We start from the raw sequence: 20,420 nt of genomic DNA, 5'->3' as shown, positions 1-20,420 counted from the left end.
TCTAGCTTTCCTTTGGGGAACATTTAGTTTAGCAGAAATTCTAAATCTCTTCTATAGGTAAAGCAGAAATATACAGAAATGTCACCAGTACACAATACCACCTACCCTGTTATCTTACATCTGTGGACAAGACGACAAAGAACAAAGGGGGAATGGGGTTTTAGAGTCTTGGTGAATCCCTTTTATCACTTTATCACTAAACAGCTGAGGACTTTGAGCAAATCATTTAATCTGCCTCAGTCTCTACTTTTTCTTCTGTAAAATGGAGTTACCTATTTCACATGTTTCTGGTGCTCACCAGGTATAAGAAGATATATAAAACCGCTACATAAATATAAGCTGATTTTATTGTTTCATATCCTGTATATGGGCTTAGAGCGTGACCCTATTCATTACACAAGTGCAAGGAATGAAATGTCTTTTTAAAAGGTTTCTCTGGCCTTTTGGTAGGTGTCCTGCACCTAGTAGAGATGTATTAATATGTCGGCAGATGTCCTAACTAGTGGATCTAGACTGACATATATTTGAGGAAAGTGGAATCACTAAGATTGGTACAAGGGCCCAGTTTCTTAAAACGTTGGATTGCTTACGGCATATGTTTTTTAAAAAGGGTATTACAGAGGAAGATGGGAGAAGAGTATTTGCTGCAAGCGAGTTTATTTTCACAGCTGAGCTATGTTAGTGCATCTGAGGCTGGCCCTGTCTCAAGGGCTCAGACACAGGACCACACCCCACTGAGACTGATTTTGATGAATGCATCTTGGAACACACTGCTCACAGTGGAGGCTGTGTCACCAAGCCAGAACTGTCCTCTGAGTTCACATGTGAACAAATGACTTGCCCCACAAACAAGGAGATCCCTGAATACTTTCCAAGTCATGCTGATGAGGAGGCCGGACATGGCAGCTCTCTTTGCCATTGGTTGTGGAGTTGCTGATGCTGAGTACACGTGGCATGATTTGATGCCCTCACCTCCATTTAATGCTTCATACATTATCTCGTGATTTCGAAGGGCTGTTTCTGTCGCCGGGGATTTGTAGGAGACAAGTTCTGCCTCTGATCAGAGAGCCAAGAACGTTATCTGAACAGCTGCCACCTGCAGAAAGGCTGGTGTCAAACCAAATACACTGGTTGAAGTACCTCTTTTAGGGGAAACAAACACATGTACATGCTCACGTGTGTGTGCGTGCATACACACACTCCTGGAATGAATGATCTTGGAGGCATGAGCCCTGCCACACTAACTGGTATCCTATGGACCTGTCCTCTGTTCCCACCTGATCTTACGGCTGCCTTCCCATCTACAGTAGGACCTGTCCCGATGCTGGTCTTGTGGGCTGGGAGCCCTGGGCAGCAGCTGGGAGAGGGAGGGCTTGGACAGCAGATGAGCCACTCACTCAGAGGCACTGGCAGCTGCCTTTGAATTCAGGAGAATCCTTTCTTCCCTAGGCAAAGGGGCCTTTATCATAGGCATGAAGGAGGAAGAGGCAGGTTAAAAAAATAAAATGACACACAGGTTGCTTGTCACAAAGCAGAGGGAAGAGAATAGCTTCCCATTCTCCTCCAGGCTCTGGTCTCAGATGACAGCTGAGCACAAGTGGAATCAAACCAGCCTTTAGCTCTTCCTCTGCACCCCAGCAGCCACAGATATAGCTTCCGCTCCAGCTGTCAATCAGGCCGAAGCGCTCGGTAAACGCCCATGATTAGCGCCTTCCTCAATTGGGTGTGTAAATGGAGAATCACAACTCACTCCTCAAAGTAGCTGGAGCCACAAACCCATTAATTTCTACGGAGCCAAATGTAAACAGAAAATGAATGTTCCTGTAGACTCTCCAAATTTTATTTCCCCTGCTAAAATGTTGGGAGGAGGAGGGATATCTTCCTCTCTTGCAATGTCTTCCCATATTTGAAATGAGCTGTTTGACATCCAGCCAAATGATTCTCAAAGGGAGACAATGAAAGCCCTGCACCCCCATTTGTCAGTATTTAAGGCTTAATGAACTCTTGGCGCCGTCTTTCCTCCCAGAGCTTCTGTTTGCTATTACTGTTTAAGGTGATCTGTCCAATGCTCCGATGTGCCAAGAAGCTTCGCTCATAATCAGAAATACGTATTTATTTACTAGTTGGATAACCGACAGAGAGGTTTTCTAGAGATTGCCACATTCACTAAGAACTACCACACCCAGCTGTTCTCTTTGTATTTAAATCCCAGGCATTCTCCAGTGAGAGGGGCACTGGGTCCAGCCTGCCCAGCCTGCTCCCGCCTCCATCTCAGAGATAATCTCCCTCAGCTGTGGATGAGTCTGGACCGAGAAGAAGACGCTCAGAGCTCTAAGCCTTTGGGCGCAAAAGATTCTCTACAAATGCACATTCAGAGTAAACAAAACCCATCAGGCCCCTGTAAGAGTCCTACGCCTGATTGCACGAAACACATCATGATGGAATCTGCAGTTAGCAAAGTAATTGGCGTTATTACAGCTGATGGGGAATTTCTGATGCTGCCCGAGCTCCCCTTTGAAATAATACTCAGCCATTTAATTTGTCCAGCTCTCGTTTAGCTGATTGCTCTTTTCTGCTGGAGTTTATCAAGAATGAAACGCGCTGTCTCTCCAGATGCCTGCAGGCTGAGATTTCACAGACAGTTCTTTTTTCAGCATGCTTCCCACTTCTCTCATGACCCCATGCCTTAGTCACCTTTCACAAGATGTCAATAATGCAACAGGTCGGAGGTGGGTGAGTCAAACTGATTTAATTCAAAGCTGTGTATTTCTAGTCCCAATTCCAGAGGTACTTGGATGTTCCTGCTATACCATTAAATAATGGTGAGAGACACACAAAGCTCCAAAGATTTGGTTGTCCTAAAAACAGGCTCACAAAATTCATTAGCTCCAAAAATAAGACAAGTAATAGAAGGTATCTTTATCATAACCACAAGGCCAGAGGCATTAAAGAAATATCAGAATTTGGATACATGCATTTTTGTTTGGGGGATCTATTTTTACTTCTGATATGCATGCATCCCTAGAATGGGTTCTACAAATATTCATTGAGCATCTACTTTTTGTACACAGATTCTCTACATTTTTACACAATGCTCATCTCATCCCCCCATTCTCCACTTTGGCGTTTCTGTTCCTAACCAGATGAAGAGTAAGAAAGCCAAATTTAGCCAGCTGTGTTTTCTCACAGTACAAACAAGGCTCGCATCTGGGTACAGACCTCTCATTCCCATCAGCAAGCTACTTGCCCTGTCAGCATGTTGACGATGGACTGCTTACTGGAGACAAGAGTCCTGCAGCCAGGACAGCTCCCTTCTGCAGGTGCCACCTCCATCTGACAGCCCACGGACTCCAGAACCCATATGCTCCTTGAATCAGCTCTTATCTCATCTTTAATATAGAAACAACTAAATTTACGGATATGAAAGTCATCATATAAAATCCCCCCAAAGTCCCCAAGCCCTAACACAGTCTCCCTGAACAGCACCCATCCAAATGCACTTTGGTACAATTCCTCACTGATTTTTCTGGGCAATAAATCATTGCGCCTGTGATTCTTTTACAGGGTTGGAGCTGAAGTAGATGTCCAGAATTATGCCGAGGATCACTAGACCCAAGGGAGTTGGTTCAGATGAGGCAATGCTCTGGTGGTTGAAAAAGCTCTTGAGGCATTTGTTTAAAGTCATTTTGAACAGAGGTCCCCAACCCTGGTACCGCTGGCCTGTTAGGAACCAGGCCGCAGAGCAGGAGGTGAGCAGCAGGCAAGTGAGCAAAGCTTCATCTGTATTTACTCCCCACTGCTCGCATTACCGCCTGAGCTCCGCCTCCTGTCAGATCAGCGGCTGCATTAGATTCTTATAGGAGCGTGAACCCTACTGTGAACTTCGCGTGTGAGGGATCTAGGTTGTGCACGCCCTATGAGAATCTAACGCCTGACTATCTGAGGTGGGGCTGAGGCAATGATGCTAGCTAGAGCTGGGGAGTGGCTGCAAATACAGTTTATCATTAGCAGAGAGGTTTGACTGCACAGGGACCATAATAAATAAATTGCTTGCAGACTCATATCAAAACCTTATCAGTGAGTGCCAAGTGAAAACAAGCTCAGGGATCCCACTGATTCTGCACTATGGTGAGTTGCATAATTATTTCATTATATATTACAATGTACTAATAATAGAAATAAAGTGCACAATAAATGTAATGCGCTTCAATCATCCCCAAACCATCCTGCCCTCTCCGGTCAATGGAAAAATTGTCTTCCACGAAACCGGTCCCTGGTGCCAAAAAGGTTGGGGACCGCTGATTTTGAACACTTTCTAGCTAGTCCTCCTCCATGGGAAAGTGCCACAGGTGGTCAGGGAAAGAAGCGAGCAATGAAGGCACTTCTTTCTGGGTGTTCTCATGTCCCCACCAAACAGTTTCTGTCTGTCCCTTATCCATCCCATTCATCCTGTCTTCCTCCTTCCTCTTGTAGGGTCATTCTCACAGGGCCGGGCTGTCTACCATTGCTCACTTTGATTGGCAAGTGTCATAAACAAACTAGTGAAAACATCAGGCAAGATCTAGATTTTTTGTTTGTTTTTTATGTTTTCTTCTTCATTGGTAATCCCAAATTCTAGTTATACTGTCTTGGGAAGCTGCAATTTGTGTTCTGAAGTCTGCTTTAGTGGTCCAGGTTCAATTTCAGTATGTAACTTACAAGAATAATAAGAACTAGAACACATACGGAGTGTGTGCTCTACGGAGTGCCAAGCAGATACCAGATACTGTCTTTTGGGCCTATCTATTCAGTCCTCCTCAAAATCCCATGGAACAGGTATCCTTCTTTCACTAAAACAGTATCTGAGCCACATACACATTAAATACTAAATGGGGGCCACACAGCTAATAGAAGGCAGACCTGTGATTTCAACTACTAAATGATAAAGTAATGGGAAATGTTCTCTGTGCTAGTTACTGGATACAGAAGGGTGAGAGAGATTCATGTTGTATTCCTAAATAAGCAACAATTTTTACTATTTATAGTAATAAAGATTACAACAACATCACGTAAAGTTTTTCTGTCTCATGAATCATTGGCTTGGGACACATGTTGGCAACATGGTTCTGTCAGAGGCTGTGATACACATTTTTAAGAAGCGAGTGATGCAGAAAGAAGATCATGTGCAGAACTGGAGAAGGGGGAGGCGACGGTCATTATGAGGGACATATCAGAATGCTGTGGTGGAGGCTGTCTGCAGACTTGATGCAGGCTCCAAGCACAAGTAGACAGATGGCTGGAAGATGCTGCTTGAGGTCTGCAAGCTGTTCCACTACGAGGGGCCCCTCTCCTGCGGGGGTCTCCTGATGCCTCTCAATCGACCCCTTTGGTCAGGTACAAGATGGTCAGAAAGGGGTTGGGTAGACAGGTAGGAGGCCAATGAAATGTGAGGCAGACAGTAGGGTTGGAAAGAACTTAAAAAGTGAGTGTGCTTATTTGTTGGAGAGGTGGGCCCTTCTCTTCATTAGGCAGGTTTAGAACTATCCTGCTAAAGGGATTTTGAAGAAAATACCTCCTTTCAAGTCCTAAAGGTGGTCTGTGAATTTGTATTTTCTGCATGTGAGTCATTCCTAGCCCTAAAAATGTATAGAACAAAGTGATGCATCACATTAAAATTTAGACAGGGAAATCTGTAACTCAATCCACTAATAAACACAGATACTTGAGATATATCACAAAACATCAATGACCCCAAGCCTCAAGTGAGCAGAATTACAGGATGATTTTTAAGAAGCTCAAATTGAAGCCACTTTACCAGAAGGATGGAAGAGAAAAACAAGAATAGAAAACTAGAAACATGAAGTCAGTGGAAGAAGTCAAAGTGTAATTAAACATTTTGAGTCTCAAGGGATCATAGAGATCATGTAACTCTACAACCTTGCTGCTAAGCATTTTGGTTTGTTTTTGTTTTTGTTTCAGGTGAAAACTGTCTTTGAGAGAGAAGAGAATGACATTCAAAGTTAATCATCACTGGTTGGCCTCACTTTGTTTATACTTCTATTCTGAAAAATTGAGTTTAAATCAGATTTTGAGGCTAAATCATATTTGAATATGCTGGCAGGGATAACTTACATTGATTCCTTTGATAAAGGAGAAAAATCTTTCTGCATATGAGGAAGCCCTTCTCCCAACACCCACCTGCCAACCAGCAATTTTCCTGCGGTGAATTTCTGCACATTAGGTCTGTTTTAATTTGGACTCACCTGCATGCGGCCCTCAGGTGGTCAGAACATCTTGGGAGAAACAAAATATTCATTAAAGTCTAAAGAGATTTAGAACTTACTGAGACTTCAGAATATTCCACTGAAATGCCAGACAGTCTGGAAACACCTGGAGAACTTCTCTCTTCAGGCCTAAATGCCAATACCGGTTTAAAAAAAAAAAAATCTGCTATAAACACTGTCAAGGCAGGCAGTGCAAAAAAGATATACCTGTAGTAACAAAGAGGCTGATCTCATGTAACAAAAGTAATAATGTCAGTTTGGGTTTTAGTGCAAAGTATATGTATGCATGTGAACAAATGTTTTTGTTTAAAGTACTCTACTATTGTCACAGATGTCCATGTTAGGTAAGCAAAACAAAGTAGGTTGCCTTAAGAGTTATGGGGAAAGATCCATGTTTTATGTAGGTATCCCACAAGTAGCCAGAAAAACACCTTTATGGGTGGAGCCATTTTTTTGAGGGGGAACCTTATTCACAATACAAATATAGTCATATGAGCTCATAGAAGAAGGCAAAAAAAAACAAGAGCCGAGATCCTACCCTTTTGATAAAACCAGGAAACTGCATCTGCAATTTTTGGGGAATGACGACATGTTTTTCTTTTTCCCAACCCATATTTCTGTATAGTTACTTTGGTAAAATACTACAAAGATAAATTAGTAGGAAAATGATCACATGCTCGGATATCATGGAAATATCAAGTTCCCATAAAAGTTTCTGAACACTCTGTTTTTAGATGCATCTCATTGTGGACCAGTAACACACACTTGACAGGCCAGCACTAGTCTGCAGTCCATGCTCCGAATCGTACTGAATCAAAGAGCAAAGATGCATGGCAAGAGGCAGAGGGCAAGCCTGAAGAAAGGCCTTGAGAAAAAGGTGTGAGTTTACTAAGCAGGACCCGAAGCAAGGAGGACGCGTGGGATCAACCTTGCTCCTTAAGTCAGGGGATGTGGTACACCAGCCAACCACACACATTCTCTCTTGGGGCAGTGTTGGAAAGCTGGGCCTTTTTGTATGTGTCTTAGAGTCCAGAATGTCTAGGGAGCAAGCAGAGGAGGTCATAAACCCAACACCATCACTAGCTAGGTTAAAATACTGGACAAATCTCAACTGTTGAGTGGAAATAGCAGGCAGTGGGCACAGGTGTAGGCTTTATAGAATCCCTGCTTAGCCATACATCCTCTGCCTGGATCCCGTTTTCTTCCTCAGTGAAAGGGGAAGCGTAAGCTGTCTGATAGAAGGTTGCTGTGGGTTTAGTCACCAGGGGCAAGTGAAGCACATGGCACATTCCCGACACAGGGTAGAAGCCATTTGAATGTGGGGTCTGTTATTTTCTCTCCTCTTCAAGACTACCTCTGTGCCTCAGTCTTTATCTAGAAAATGAGGAGGCTGATTTAGATTCTGGGGAGCTTCTGAAAACACCTGGAGCTTCTGGACTCCACGCAGACTAATTCAATGGGGTTGGGCCTGGGCTCCTGTAGTTTTCATAAGCTCCCTTGATAATCCCAACTGCAGTCAAGGTTGAGAACCACTACTCTAGGTGTTCTGTCTTGTTCTTTCAATTCTGAAATGAAAGGAGTAAGTAAGCACTGATAGTGGGACTTCCTTATACACTGTTTTGCTTTTAGGGTGGTTCTTCCCAAAATGGCAAAGTAGATACTATATGGCGAGTTCAAAACAAGCCAACCTGTTTTCTCATTGTTGTGTGTCTTAGATGGGAGACTACACCACCTACCTCTGCCTCAACTGGGTTTCCTCTGTAGAAGGGACAACAACTACCACACCTCTCCATTTGGGAACTGGGGAAGGAAGGGGATGAGAACAACAGAAATGCTTTGCCAGGATGGAAGGATTCAAAATGCTCCACAAAAATTCCCTCTCTTACTCTGAGATAGATGAATTGCTTTTCCTTGAACAGGCTGAGATCAAGAAAACTCAATATAATACACAAAAATGAAGATGAGGCTGCTTGCCCTGGTCTTATCAGTGGTCGGTTTGGGTTTGAATTATCTTAACAATGGTGATAAACTTTAACTCAACGTGTCATAGCATAAGAGGTAAAGAACACAGGTGTTGGAGCCAAACTGCCTGGGTTCAAATCCTAATTCTGCCACTTAACGGGCTTTGTGACCTTAACTTCTCTGTGATTACTTTTAAAATGAAAATAATATTATTACTGATTTCACAGAGGTTTGTAAGGATTAAATGATGAATAAATGTAAAGTTCAAAGAACACTTTCCGGCATTCAGTTCACTTTTAGTAAGTCTTTGGCATATGTACACTCAATCAAAGGCCGTGTGGACATGTAGTAACACCAACTCCTGCTGAGTCCAACAGGGGCTGGGTGCTCTGGAAAATCCCGAGCTTCCTTTTCCATCTTTACGACTGTTGACTCTGAGCCTGTAGGCAGCGGGTGTGCATGGGAGCAGAGTCAGACGATGGGGATTCTGTTCTGAAGGACACTATCCACCCTGCAAGAACAAGCAACCTGGGAACTCAGGGATTTCATGCCTGCATTAAAAATTTCTGGGTTAGGACGCGTGGAGCCCAGGATATTTTGCAGATGGTTTAATCCCCTGATGGTCTATGAGTAGAACTGATTGTGGGGCCTGAGGAAAATGGAGTAAGGGTTCTTTCAGGGATGACAAAGTCCCCCTCCTTTGAACACTGGGTGATAATCACACTTAATCCTGGAATGAACACAGTACCTTCTCAACCTGTACTTCCTTTATGTTTATGGTCCCCTTATTTCTCCAATCAGCCTAGCAGCTACCAGGTCCACTGATTCTGCCCCTGTACTTTATCTGGCATTCATCCCCTCAAGAACATGTCCACATTGACCCCAGCCCAGTTTCATTCCCTACTACGTCTCACATGGACCAATGGCACAGGCTTATTACTGGATCCCCTCTTCTTTTCATCACACCTACTAACTATGGTATAACCTTCTTGCATCACAGTTGCGACTCTTCCCCATCCTCAAACCTTTAATGGCTACACTGTCCTCAGATGGATGTTACAATCTAAAATCTGGATCCTTATTCAAACATATCAACTGTAAAATGCCATGTTAAGATAATCAGAGAAATCTGAACATGGACTGGGCATTAGAAAATATTATGGAATTATTGTTATTTTTATAGGCGTGATAATGGCATTGTGATTGTATTTTTTAAGCCCTTATTTGTTAGAAAAGCTTACTGAATTATGTATGAGTGAAATAACATGATGACTGGGATTTTTAAAAAATAGTCTCCCCAAATTTAAAATTAAAAACTATATATGTATCTGGGAGTATAGATGAAGTTAGATTGGCAAATGGTAATGATTACTGAAGCTGGCCCAGTGGTATGCGGGGAACCGATCACACCAACTCCGGAAAGCTGGCTGTCAAAGACTTTGCAAACAGGTTGTTAAACCATTGGCAGCTTAAAGTTGTTCACCATGGGGATATTTACACCACAGAAATCAGCAAATGCTCCAAATCAAGGCTTTTGTAACAATATATTAAAGTTGACTAATAAATAATAAAAGTTGGATAATATATAGAGGTTTATTAAACTACCATGTCTACTTTTGTATAAGTTTGAAAACTTCAATAATAGTTCATTAAAAAAAAAAAAAAGCTCAACTATTTTTCTGGACTTTGGAGACCTCCTGCAACTTGGTCCCAACCTAATTTGCAGCTATATCTTCACCATACTCCCTCTGAACCAGAGTAATTAGAGCATTCCAAGTCTCCAGACCATACCCAAGCATCTCCACCCTTGGTTTGGTCTTCATCCAGGCTTCCCCTGCCCTGGAGTAAGTTCACCGCCTCACTTCCTTCTCACCTATCCTGGCACATGTACAATGAATGACATCTCTCCCTATAAGACTTCCCTGCTTGTTCTATACAGATATAATTTCTCCTTCTTCTCAATTCTTAAATAATTTAACTTGTACTTTTCTATCAAAAGAAAAAGTTGAATTCACTGTGTGTGGCAGGCATCATGCTAGGTTGCTTTCACAATATTGTCTCACAACAATTTGAGCCTCACAACAATCTGTGGGATAAGCTGCACAATTTTTTGCTTGATAAGGAAAATGAGGATTAAAGCCACTAGGTAACTTCCCCAGGTTCACAAAGCTAATAGTAGTGTCAGAACATTCCAGAATTGTCAAAATTCTAGGGAAGAGTCTGTGCAGCAGGGAGCCCCACATAAAGGTCTCCATGGGCGTCTTTGAATGAAATGGCAGCTCAGTGACTGAAAGCCCTGTTTTCTCCGCACTGAAAAATGTTTTTCTGTGTTCTGAGTGACTCTTCTTACCCTTCACTGCAAATGTCCCCTTGGCCATAATAGCAACGGACATTTTAGAAATTCCTTTAAAATGGCGACCCTTTATAGAACAGCTATTACACTTGCCTCCCAAAATCCTGTCATGAGGCATACTTGAAGTAAAACTCAATTTTTCCTGAAAGAAGTATCCTCTCTCCTCTGAGACAGTGAGGCATTTATGAAGCAGGTGAGGACCAAGTCCTTTTGTGGGTGCTCTCCTCTGTGGGGGATGGGTCTTCTCAGGGTTGCTTTCCTAGCACTGCAGCTGGACAGGTGAAACTTGCATCTGAGATTGGGCCCCACACTACGGTTATTTCTTCCCAGCATCCCCAACATGGGCCCTTGTAAGCAGATGCTTAAATACCCATGGGCACACATGGACACTTTACTACAAAATTTAAGCAACCTTCACATGCCTGTAGGAACTGAGAGATAAAGAGGAACTAAATGCCAAGAAGCCGTGGATGCTATTTGTATCTTAGATGAGAGCAGAGAATCTAGCACTTGCCTTGGATTCCTCCTGGAGAGCTCAGCCTGCAAAAGGAATGGAATGTCTAGCAAGAGGGGCGTGGTAAATAAATGATGGTACTAGCAAGTGGACAAAAATAGCCAGTTGCTAGAAGATTTTCCAGTGACATGAAAAGCATGCAAACAAACAAAAAAGAAGGTTAAAAAAGCATATAAAATATGATTATCAATTTTTTTAAAAATCCCATAGATGTGTATGTCTATGTACAATAACTATTGTAAGACTATACCCCAAAATGTCATTATAAATATTTCTGGGGTGCAAAGAGATTTTTTTTCTTATTTTTTTATATTTTCCAAATTTCTTCTTTTTAGTTAATTTTTATAGTTAACATCCATCACCACACAGAATTACAAATTTTTTTCTTGTGATGAGAACTTTCAAGACCTACTCTTTTAATAACTTTCAAATATACAGTACACTACTATTAACTATAGTCACCATGCTGTACATTACACCCCCAGGACTTATTTATTTTATAACTAGAAGTTTGTACATTTTGACCACCTTCACACATTCCAAAATCTCTAGTGAACACTTATAGCTCTTAAACTGAGGGGAAAAAAATAAGAGTAAAAATAAAATGAAGAAGAAATCATACGATTGTGGGGCTTCTACTAAGGGAATGAGATGCCTCTTTTTATTCCTTTTGGGGATGGAGAGAGATGGTCTGGGAAAGGGAGATGAGGGTCCTCATTTCTAATCATCCTAAGGCGAGAAAAGAGGGGACTCAAGTGTGTTCATTCCTTTAAAGGCAGGAAGAACAACGCGTTGGAAAATGAATGATGTGTTTGCGGGGGGGTGGGGGGAACCAAATGGAAGAGAAGAGTGTGGGTGACTTAGGTGTGAATTTCAGGAGCATTTTCATTTGTGCTTTTTAAACCTGCTGAGACTAGTAGCCTCCAGTCAGACAGTTCTCCCCGTGTGGCTCAGAGGCCAAGCTCGCTGGCCTGGGAGAACTCCCACCGCTAATGTACGGGCAGTAGAATCTCAGCATTGGGCTCTACCTTCAAAGTAATGTGTTTATTTCCAGGAATGAACATGGTGTCTTTAGAAACCAATAATCACAGGGAGAAAGGCTGATAGTCACTTCCTTACCCTCCTCTTCTCTATCTGGATGCAGAAAGGAAAAGAGAGACAAGGAGAGGCCAGCCTCATACAATCACCCCTCTCCACACTTTCTAAGTGGAGGGGCAGCAAAGATTAGGGAGGAAATCATGATATTTTTCTTAAGAGGCTGCAGCAGGACGGGCTTCAAGGGAAAAAAAAAAAAAAAGACAAAAACTTTTCTACGCAAGTGGTGAATGTGGACTGTGTGAAAGCTGACAGGCCCACTGACAGTGAGCCCAGGGAGGGGCCCTCAGCAAGTTCCCTCCTGAAAGTCACTGACAGTGCCTGGAAGGGAACACGACCATGAATGATTGTGGACATCAGGATGCCTGGGGCTCAGTTTCACCTGAAACCCAAAGAGAGAAGGGAAAATGACAACAGAAGCCAACGATGCGGTGCAGCGGGGCCAGAAGGAGGCAGCCCCAAGCAGGTGGGCAATGCTCTGTGTGTCTTTGGAAAAGCACCCGAGAGGGTGGTGTTGACTAGGTGTTGACACATCCGGGCCTTTTTGATTCAGGAACAACACTGCAGAACTGACTTTTTGATCTGGGTACTACACTCTAGCCACAAGTTTCCAGGGCTTCCTGGCCTCGGGAACACACATACTGAGGAGTGAAAAATATGCATTTATATTCCAGCCTTGGGGGGATGACACACAAACGGAATAATGTGGAAAGGTCAGACGGAAGCAGGGGAGTGAGCCATCTGTACCAACCACCTGCGGGGTTATCTGTGGGGAGGGCAGGGAAGCTGCCTTTCTAGGATCATGGCCTCAAATGTTGTGGACAGACCCCCAATATACCTAACTTAATAGTTCATTTTATATCTAGTATCTTTAGAAATGTGGCTCAACAAACATGGAGAAGATGATCAAGTCAGAAACAATGTCAAAACCACACACACACACACACACACACACACACACATGCACACCCTTTCCATAAAATCAGTCTCCACTATGTAACCTTTTCAAGCCACAAAACAACATCACACAGAGTCTTTTTTCCCTTTGTTTTTATAAATTTCCAGATAAAAATAAATATTTAGCTGAGATAAATATTTATCCCACTGAGCTGTGAGAATATGTGTGAAGGTGGGTGGGATATGGGTAAGTGCTGATTTTCTTTTGTTTTATATTCCCTGAGCTCACCTGAAAGTTTGTGTGAATTATATGAATAAGTACTTGAATAAATTGTCATTTTTCAGTATTGTCAAAAGGTTCCTTACTATCTATTTTTAAAACCTCATTGCATCCTGACAGAAGGATCAACAAGCTGTGATCAAAACATCCCAGGGCTTCCCTGGTGGCGCAGTGGTTGAGAGTCCGCCTGCTGATGCAGGGGACACGGGTTCGTGCCCCGGTCCGGGAGGATCCCACATGCCACGGAGCGGCTGGGCCCGTGAGCCCTGGCCGCTGAGCCTATGTATCCAGAGCCTGTGCTCCGCAATGGGAGAGGCCACAACAGTGTACCGCTAAAAAAAAAAAAAAACCCCAAACTGTATGTGGATTTATCTTTGACTCTCACCAACGGGGCCCTTTATTTTGTTCATTCTCTCCCTCAAGCCTCTTGCTTCACTCCCATTCTGGTTCTTAGCTCTCTGAGTGGTCTGGGGCCTATTCTCCCCAGGACTTGGGGTCTCAGCACCACACATGGGAGAATTGTAGTGAGGGTACAGTGAGTTCTTGGATGTAAAACATATTTAAAGAAGAAAATATCCCCAAGTATATGGAATTATTGTTATTAGAAATTACCTGCTCTGCCCTTGGGAGTCCCTGCAGAGGTGCAGCAGGTGGGGCCTTGGGCAGCACTGAGTTGGGGAGTGACAGGAAGTTTCCTATTGAAAGGGGGACAGAGGAAGGGATGGAGCATCTCAGCTCTTGCTCTTGGATTTACCTATCTTTGCATACACACTCTATCTACACTAGGATCCATGGGGAACACAAGGACGTTGTGTGTCTGTCGTGCATTTGTTGTGTGTGTGTTGGTGGTTATGCATTTGTGTGGAGACAGTAACTCCCTTCCAAAGACAGGGAAGGTGACTTTCCATCTTCACCACTGCCAGGGAGGTCCCCAGAGAGCCCTTTCTTGTGCCTCTTGTGGTTTGTTCATAGTGACCTCCAAAAAAGCATTCTGGCCAGAGATAATAATGGCTCGTTTCCTAACCAAGATCAGCAAAACTCAACCATCTGCCTCTGCAGAAGTCTGAGATTAACCTGGCTGCCAGACCATGGCTACAAGGCATTTGCTCACAAAGATTCCACAAATGTGGGTATCCTGTCCCAATGAGGAGAAATGCAGGAGAGAACCTCACCCTCTACCTCCTTGGTTTAAAGCTTTCCTGAGCTGAATCACCCACCACCACGCTTTCCAAGCAGCTTGGTCTACATTCTTGCGTACTATAAAATATTAAAGACGCAGAAAGAGGTTGTTTTGCTCATGATGAGATGGGAGGAGCCAGAGGGAGAGGACAAACTACCAAGTCATTGTCAAGGTTGGTTCCTTAAGTCGGAGAAGCTGGAAATCCAAGGTGGAGGGTTTGTGCCCTGGTGCCAACTTTGTTTGCTCACAATTCATAAAAGGATCAGTGGAACTTACCTGTGGCTGAAATCCTTTGAGGTCGCTGGCTGCAAGGTCACTGGCTGTGAGGAGCTAGAAAAGAACAAAGGAGTCTTCCTTAGTGATACTTCTCACAGTTTGCATACAGTGTCCCCAGAACAACTGATCGGCAATGGACTCACCAGAGCCCAGATCTGGAGCTAAAGCAGCAGAATCACAAAAGGCAAATGCGGTGCTTCTGGGATAGGAGCCTGGACTGAATGGCCTTCTCACCTTGTGTCTACTCATATCTCTGCTGCCCTCTCCTACCTTCTTTCTAGTTGCCACTAATTCTTCAGTCTTAAGTTAGGGATCATGAACTATGGATGGACTCCATCAAGTCCACAGACTCCCTGAGGTTGTAAGTACAAATTACGTGTGAGTCCATACACTTCCTTAGGGAGAAGGTCCCTGACTTCTTTCCTACTATCAAATTATTCTGTGATACGACAAGTAAAAGAGACAGTTAAAGGCCCATCTCCTCTGGGAGGGCTGTTGCTTCTTCTTCTTCCTCTTCTTTTTTTAAACTCAGACCAGTGAAAATGACCCTTTCCTCTCTGCAGCTGCACATGACTCAGTTTCCCTTTATCGTACATTGCCTTTGATTTTATATGTTACTGAGGTATTCATAGTTTATGCCTCCCACTATTATGCACAATGTGAGATGAGGAGAGTCAGGTTACGTATTTGCTGTATCTCTGTGTTTAATCAATATTAAAGGGTCAAGTTAAAGTTTTAATATTTTTGCATGCTCTCCAGAAAGCACTCAATGGAATCATAAATTAATAAAATAATCATGTTCTTTATTGTTGCTCAAAAATGCTGGGAAAGTGGGATAAAGAGAAAAAAAGGCAGATGCTTATTTTGATTCAAGGTGTGTGACTGCTAGCTTTGTTAGGCCTGGAGAGCGTTTGTGAAAACTAGGAAAGAGTTCATATTTGCTGTAACAATATTTTGTTTGGTTCAAGAAAGAGAGGAAGTCACGCTGGGCTGTAGTGCCTCCAGCCCTCAGAAAAGCTCACCTGGGCTCCCTAGCTTCTCTCAATGACTTTGCCAAAAATGACACACAAGGTGTGTAAACTCTGGGATGGAGCAGGAAGGAGGCAGAGAATGTACCTCTCTCCCCACACCCAGGCCTGTAGGCAGGATTCCCCAAGTGGCATTTGCCTGGAAAGGTGACACCATCCTGAGAGCGAGCCAGCTCAGCCCCTGACTGCAGACACAGCCAAGCAACAAGCCATGAGGGTACCTGACGAGACACTGGGGGCTGAACATAATTATACAGCATCTCTGCCTTCAGGAACATACAATTTGGTCCAAGGGTAAGACGCGCATGTGTCAGTGTAAGCAGAGTGTAGTAGGGTGTTAGTGTGAAATTGTGCACAACATAAGGCAAGACAGGTCAGGGTAGCGTTGCTGAAATAAGATGGAGTTTGAACTGAGCCTTGAAAATGGACAGGAGGCATGGCGGGGAGCCGCTTCAGGTCGGCAGTGGGGAGAAGACATGGAAAAGGGGTTTACCAACCCCAGCACAGCTCCCTTTAGGTCTGTTCTCTGCCAGCTGTGGCATGCACTAAGGAAGGAGGGAGGGAATCATGATACATCGAGGATCGCCTGGGTGCCCAGCACAGTGGTTGCTGCTTTATAGAATTTTTATTTTTTAATCTTCATAACTCCCTCATGAAATAGAAAGTATCTCCACTTTATGGATGGGAAAATTGAGACTTATGGAGGTTAAAAAACCTTTTTTAGGTCACACAGGTAGAACACATATTTGGGATTTAAATCCAACAGTATATTATCCCAAAGCTTGTCCTCTTTCTTCTTTAACGTGATGCCTCTGGTGGAGGCACACTGGAGATAATTTGTTGAGGAGACGTGACACAGGAAAAAAGATGAGTGCCAGACTGTTAGTCAAATGAGTCACAGGCAGGAACATAAAATGTGTGTCCCTATGAATGACCCTTAACTAACCGTTCCTTTCAGACACAATTTTATTTAATTGGTAACAACAATCTACTTTTCAGGACTTGTCAATATGGCTTAGGGCCTCTGATTCAAGCACTGGTTGGGATGGAGCTGGGGAGGAGGGACAGACAGGCTAGGGTGATGTATGGGCATGGGAGTGACCTCTGCAAGAACAGGGCCACAGACATGTGTTAGCATACAGGACTCAGGTCTCCAACTCTCCAGGCCCTGGAAGTCCAGCTGGCAGGGACTCTTAGCTACTGCGTTTTCACGAGGTTTACCAGGCAGACAGCAGAAGTAAGACCCAAATATCTAGTTCTTCCCAGTTCTGAGATGCTGCAACAGAAAATAAACCACAAGGGTGTTCATGGCATCTTAGCATATGCACTCTTCCCTCACGTTAGTGGTTTGGGACTGAGAAATGACCATATCCACTTTGAATGGAAATAAAGATACAGGATTTTTGGTTATTATTCCTTATGTCCCCTGCTCCACAAAGTTAGGACCTATCCCACCCTCCCTGGAAAACTTACTTCTTACATCTTCTTTCCCTTCTCTTAAGCAGAAGAAAGATGCATGCAATTTAGTTCTTTTGGGGGGGGGGGCGTGCCTTGTGGCATGCGGGATCTTAGTTCCCCAACCAGGGATTGAACCCATGCCCCCTGCAGTGGAAGCACGAAGTCCTAACCACTGGACCGCCAGGGAATTCCCGCAATTTAGGTCTTAATTATTTAAACTTCTCTTTTGTATATCTTTTGCATTTTCCTTTTTTTGCCTAACAAGCCCATGCCCAACAAGACCATGGTTTATATAAATCTTATATAACTTCTGCATTTCTCAAAGTGTTAAGAAGAGTCTGGACAACTAGTCATTAAGTACCGATTGGTCAAATGACTTACAAGAAAAGTGGGGAATATTGTCAAACTAGAGGTGAGGACAAGAATGACTAAGTTACTGGGAAGTGTGAGAGACAGCTTATGACATGCTTCAAGTTGACAAGAGGAAATGACACCTAGAATGCTCAGCACCTAGAGCATTTCCTGCATGAAATAGCATTCAAATATCTGAATGAATTAATCAGCAGGGGAGGCTGAGGCATGGCTGAGAAGAGATGAGAATGTGCTTCCACAAATCACTGCCCTAAAAAGCACTGATCCAGACCCTGTCCAAACTGTCCCCACCCCACCCCGCCCCCCGACCAGACCCCTTCCTCATACTGTCCCACAGAAAAAGAGTTCATCGCTCGTGTCGGGGGGGATCCAGGACAGGGAGGCGAAGAGGGGGGAAATGCATTCCGCCGTGGCTCTGGGGACTGCAGTCAGGTTGCAGTTAATGAAAAGGATCCTGCCTTTTCCCAGGATGGCTAAATGTCTGCACTGCTCCCAGAAACAGGGTTGGGTGGGTGTGGGGGAGGAGGGCAGACAGAATTACATTTAAAAGGCAAAGGAAGGAGAAAATTCTTTCATCTCCCTGGTGGAGCTGGGCAGCATCCTTGGGCCCTGTCTCAAACCATTCTCATTCCTGACACGTCTCCCTGCTCTCTGGAACAGTCCACATTCAGAATATTATGATGATGACCCTGCTTTCCATTTTTGAGGAGCTGCAGTTTCTCTCTTGGCGCAAGTTCCATTTTTTTTCTTGGCCTCTCCAAGCCCAAAGGGCAGGCTGGGGAGCAGGGGGACTGGGGGAAGATGAAGGAAGCTGTGGGGCCCTCGGGTGAGAGAAATACCTTCAGCTTCACAAGCAGAGGCATTCTGCTGGCATTCCTCTCACACCCAGCTTCCTGAACAGGATTCTCCCTTTGCTTCCCACACCACCGTAAGTCACCCCCAGCACAGCTGCAGCCAGCATCACCCTGGGACCTCCGTGGGCCTCAGACTGCCCCTCAAATAGCTTCCTTTTTGCCTGCTAAATTCTACAGCTTCCAGAGCTTCCTTCAAAAGAGGGGAGGAAGCGGCTCCATTTTCCTCTGTGTCCTCCAGCCCCAGGAGTATCACTTCCCCTCTTCTGGCCCCTCATCAAAAGGACATACTGCATCCGGGAAGGGAGTCCCTGATACAAAATGGGGAGTGTGGGGGGGACTCACGCTGGACATCTGGCTGAAAGGATCCCAGCCTTGTAGACATGCAGCTGGACACACTGAAGCCCGGTTGTGCTAGGGATCCTCTAGGTTATTTGCTCTTCTCAAATATTCCCTCCCCATGGGCCAGAAAGGTAGATGACAACATATGAGCTAGATGGATGGGTGGATGGGTGGATGCGGCGGTAGGCAGGTACACAGATAAAGAAAACAGAGCAAAGACGGCTTTGGGGAAAACAAATGACCCTGTTTTAAATTTCCCTTAAAGACACCATCCTTTCATTAAATACATTTTTTACCTCACCTGTCCTCTTTTCAATCTGTGCTCCTTTCCCTTTTCTATTTTGTAGGAAATGGATTTTTTCCCCCTCTTTATTTTGTGAAGTGTCACTTGCTTCGTACTTTGGCTACAGGATAGAACATGAACCACATCCCACTCCAATCCCTCAAATGACAAAACAGTTGGGGACAGCCTGTGTGGAAGGCAGCCTCCCAGCAAGGGAGATAAACACCCAATTATGTGTGTGATTGGGGTTGTTAGAAACCAGCTAGAAACTGAGGTCCAGAAAGAGTAAGGGGCTTACCCAGTGAAAAAGCAGAAACAACAAAGCCAACCATATGTAGGCAACCCAAAGAAAGTTTTAGATGACCTAACACCTGGGGACTGGGAGATTCAAATCAGGAGGGGAGAGTGGCAGGGGTTAAGACAGAGAAAAGGAAAAAAAGTTAAGGAAGAAAGCTTGGTTTCTACCAAGCAACGGGCTCTGGAACCACCAACCATGAGTGAGCCTGCAACAGAGTTCCAGGCACACAGAAGGAAATGTGGAAACTGAATTAAGGGAGGTAAAATAGAACCAACAGGTTGCTATTCCTCACAGGATGACAACTGGATCACTGCTGTACAAAAGTTAGACTCAGAGGGAGAAAACTCATGTCTTGGCCCTGGGTCTGCCTCCACTCACTATGGGATCTGTTTTGGGGTCACTTCACCTATTCAGGTCTTGTTTTACCACCTATTAAATGAATTCTGTGTTCCCTCTGACCCCACAGTTCCAGTACCCCAGTGTGTCTCTCTTACCTCAGGGATAAAAGAGGTGGAACAGACTCTATCTAGTCTCCTCTCTTTTTTTTTTCCACGAACTTTTCCCCACAAAACACTTCTAAGAGGTTGTCTACATTCTCTGGAGGAATTTCTAATCAGAAGGACAGATGGGAGGGCAATGAGATAGTCTTGTACTGTGTCTCTATTATTGGTGTGCAAATAGGAATTTAGAGAGTGGTCACTCAGGCTGCTACACGGGGTCACCATCCCAGGGAGGCTGAAGTCACATCCACATCCAAGCTAAAGGTAAACAACCTGACAATTTGGAAAGCATTAGTTCTAACTGCCAAATCATTTAGGGTGGGTGATGCAGGGGCCAGGCAGCCAGCTTCCTCCCAGCCTAAGAAGTAAGTTACACACTCGAAGTGGCCATCCTAGCTGGGCTGTGTGTCCTTTTGCTAAATCCCCTCGCTCTCATGGAATTTTAAAGGTTAAACCTGAAACCACTGA

General features: G+C 44.2%; 1 protein-coding gene across 3 annotated transcripts in view; it reads right to left on the bottom strand.

The window, feature by feature from the left end:
- The window catches only part of SETBP1 (SET binding protein 1), a 375,953-nt gene that overhangs the window by 174,526 nt on the left and 181,007 nt on the right, over positions 1-20,420 (bottom strand). For all 3 annotated transcript variants that reach the window (XM_082640458.1, XM_082640460.1, XM_082640459.1), the window contains one exon: positions 14,821-14,874. In XM_082640458.1, the coding sequence (XP_082496584.1) occupies positions 14,821-14,874 (54 nt within the window). The remainder of the gene's footprint in view (positions 1-14,820; positions 14,875-20,420) is intronic.

Source organism: Mesoplodon mirus (genome assembly GCF_964341445.2).
Source record: "Mesoplodon mirus genome assembly, chromosome: 13".
Taxonomy (NCBI): domain Eukaryota; kingdom Metazoa; phylum Chordata; class Mammalia; order Artiodactyla; family Ziphiidae; genus Mesoplodon; species Mesoplodon mirus.
Note: the sequence above shows the minus strand (reverse complement) of the source record. Positions and strands in the feature narration are given on the sequence as shown.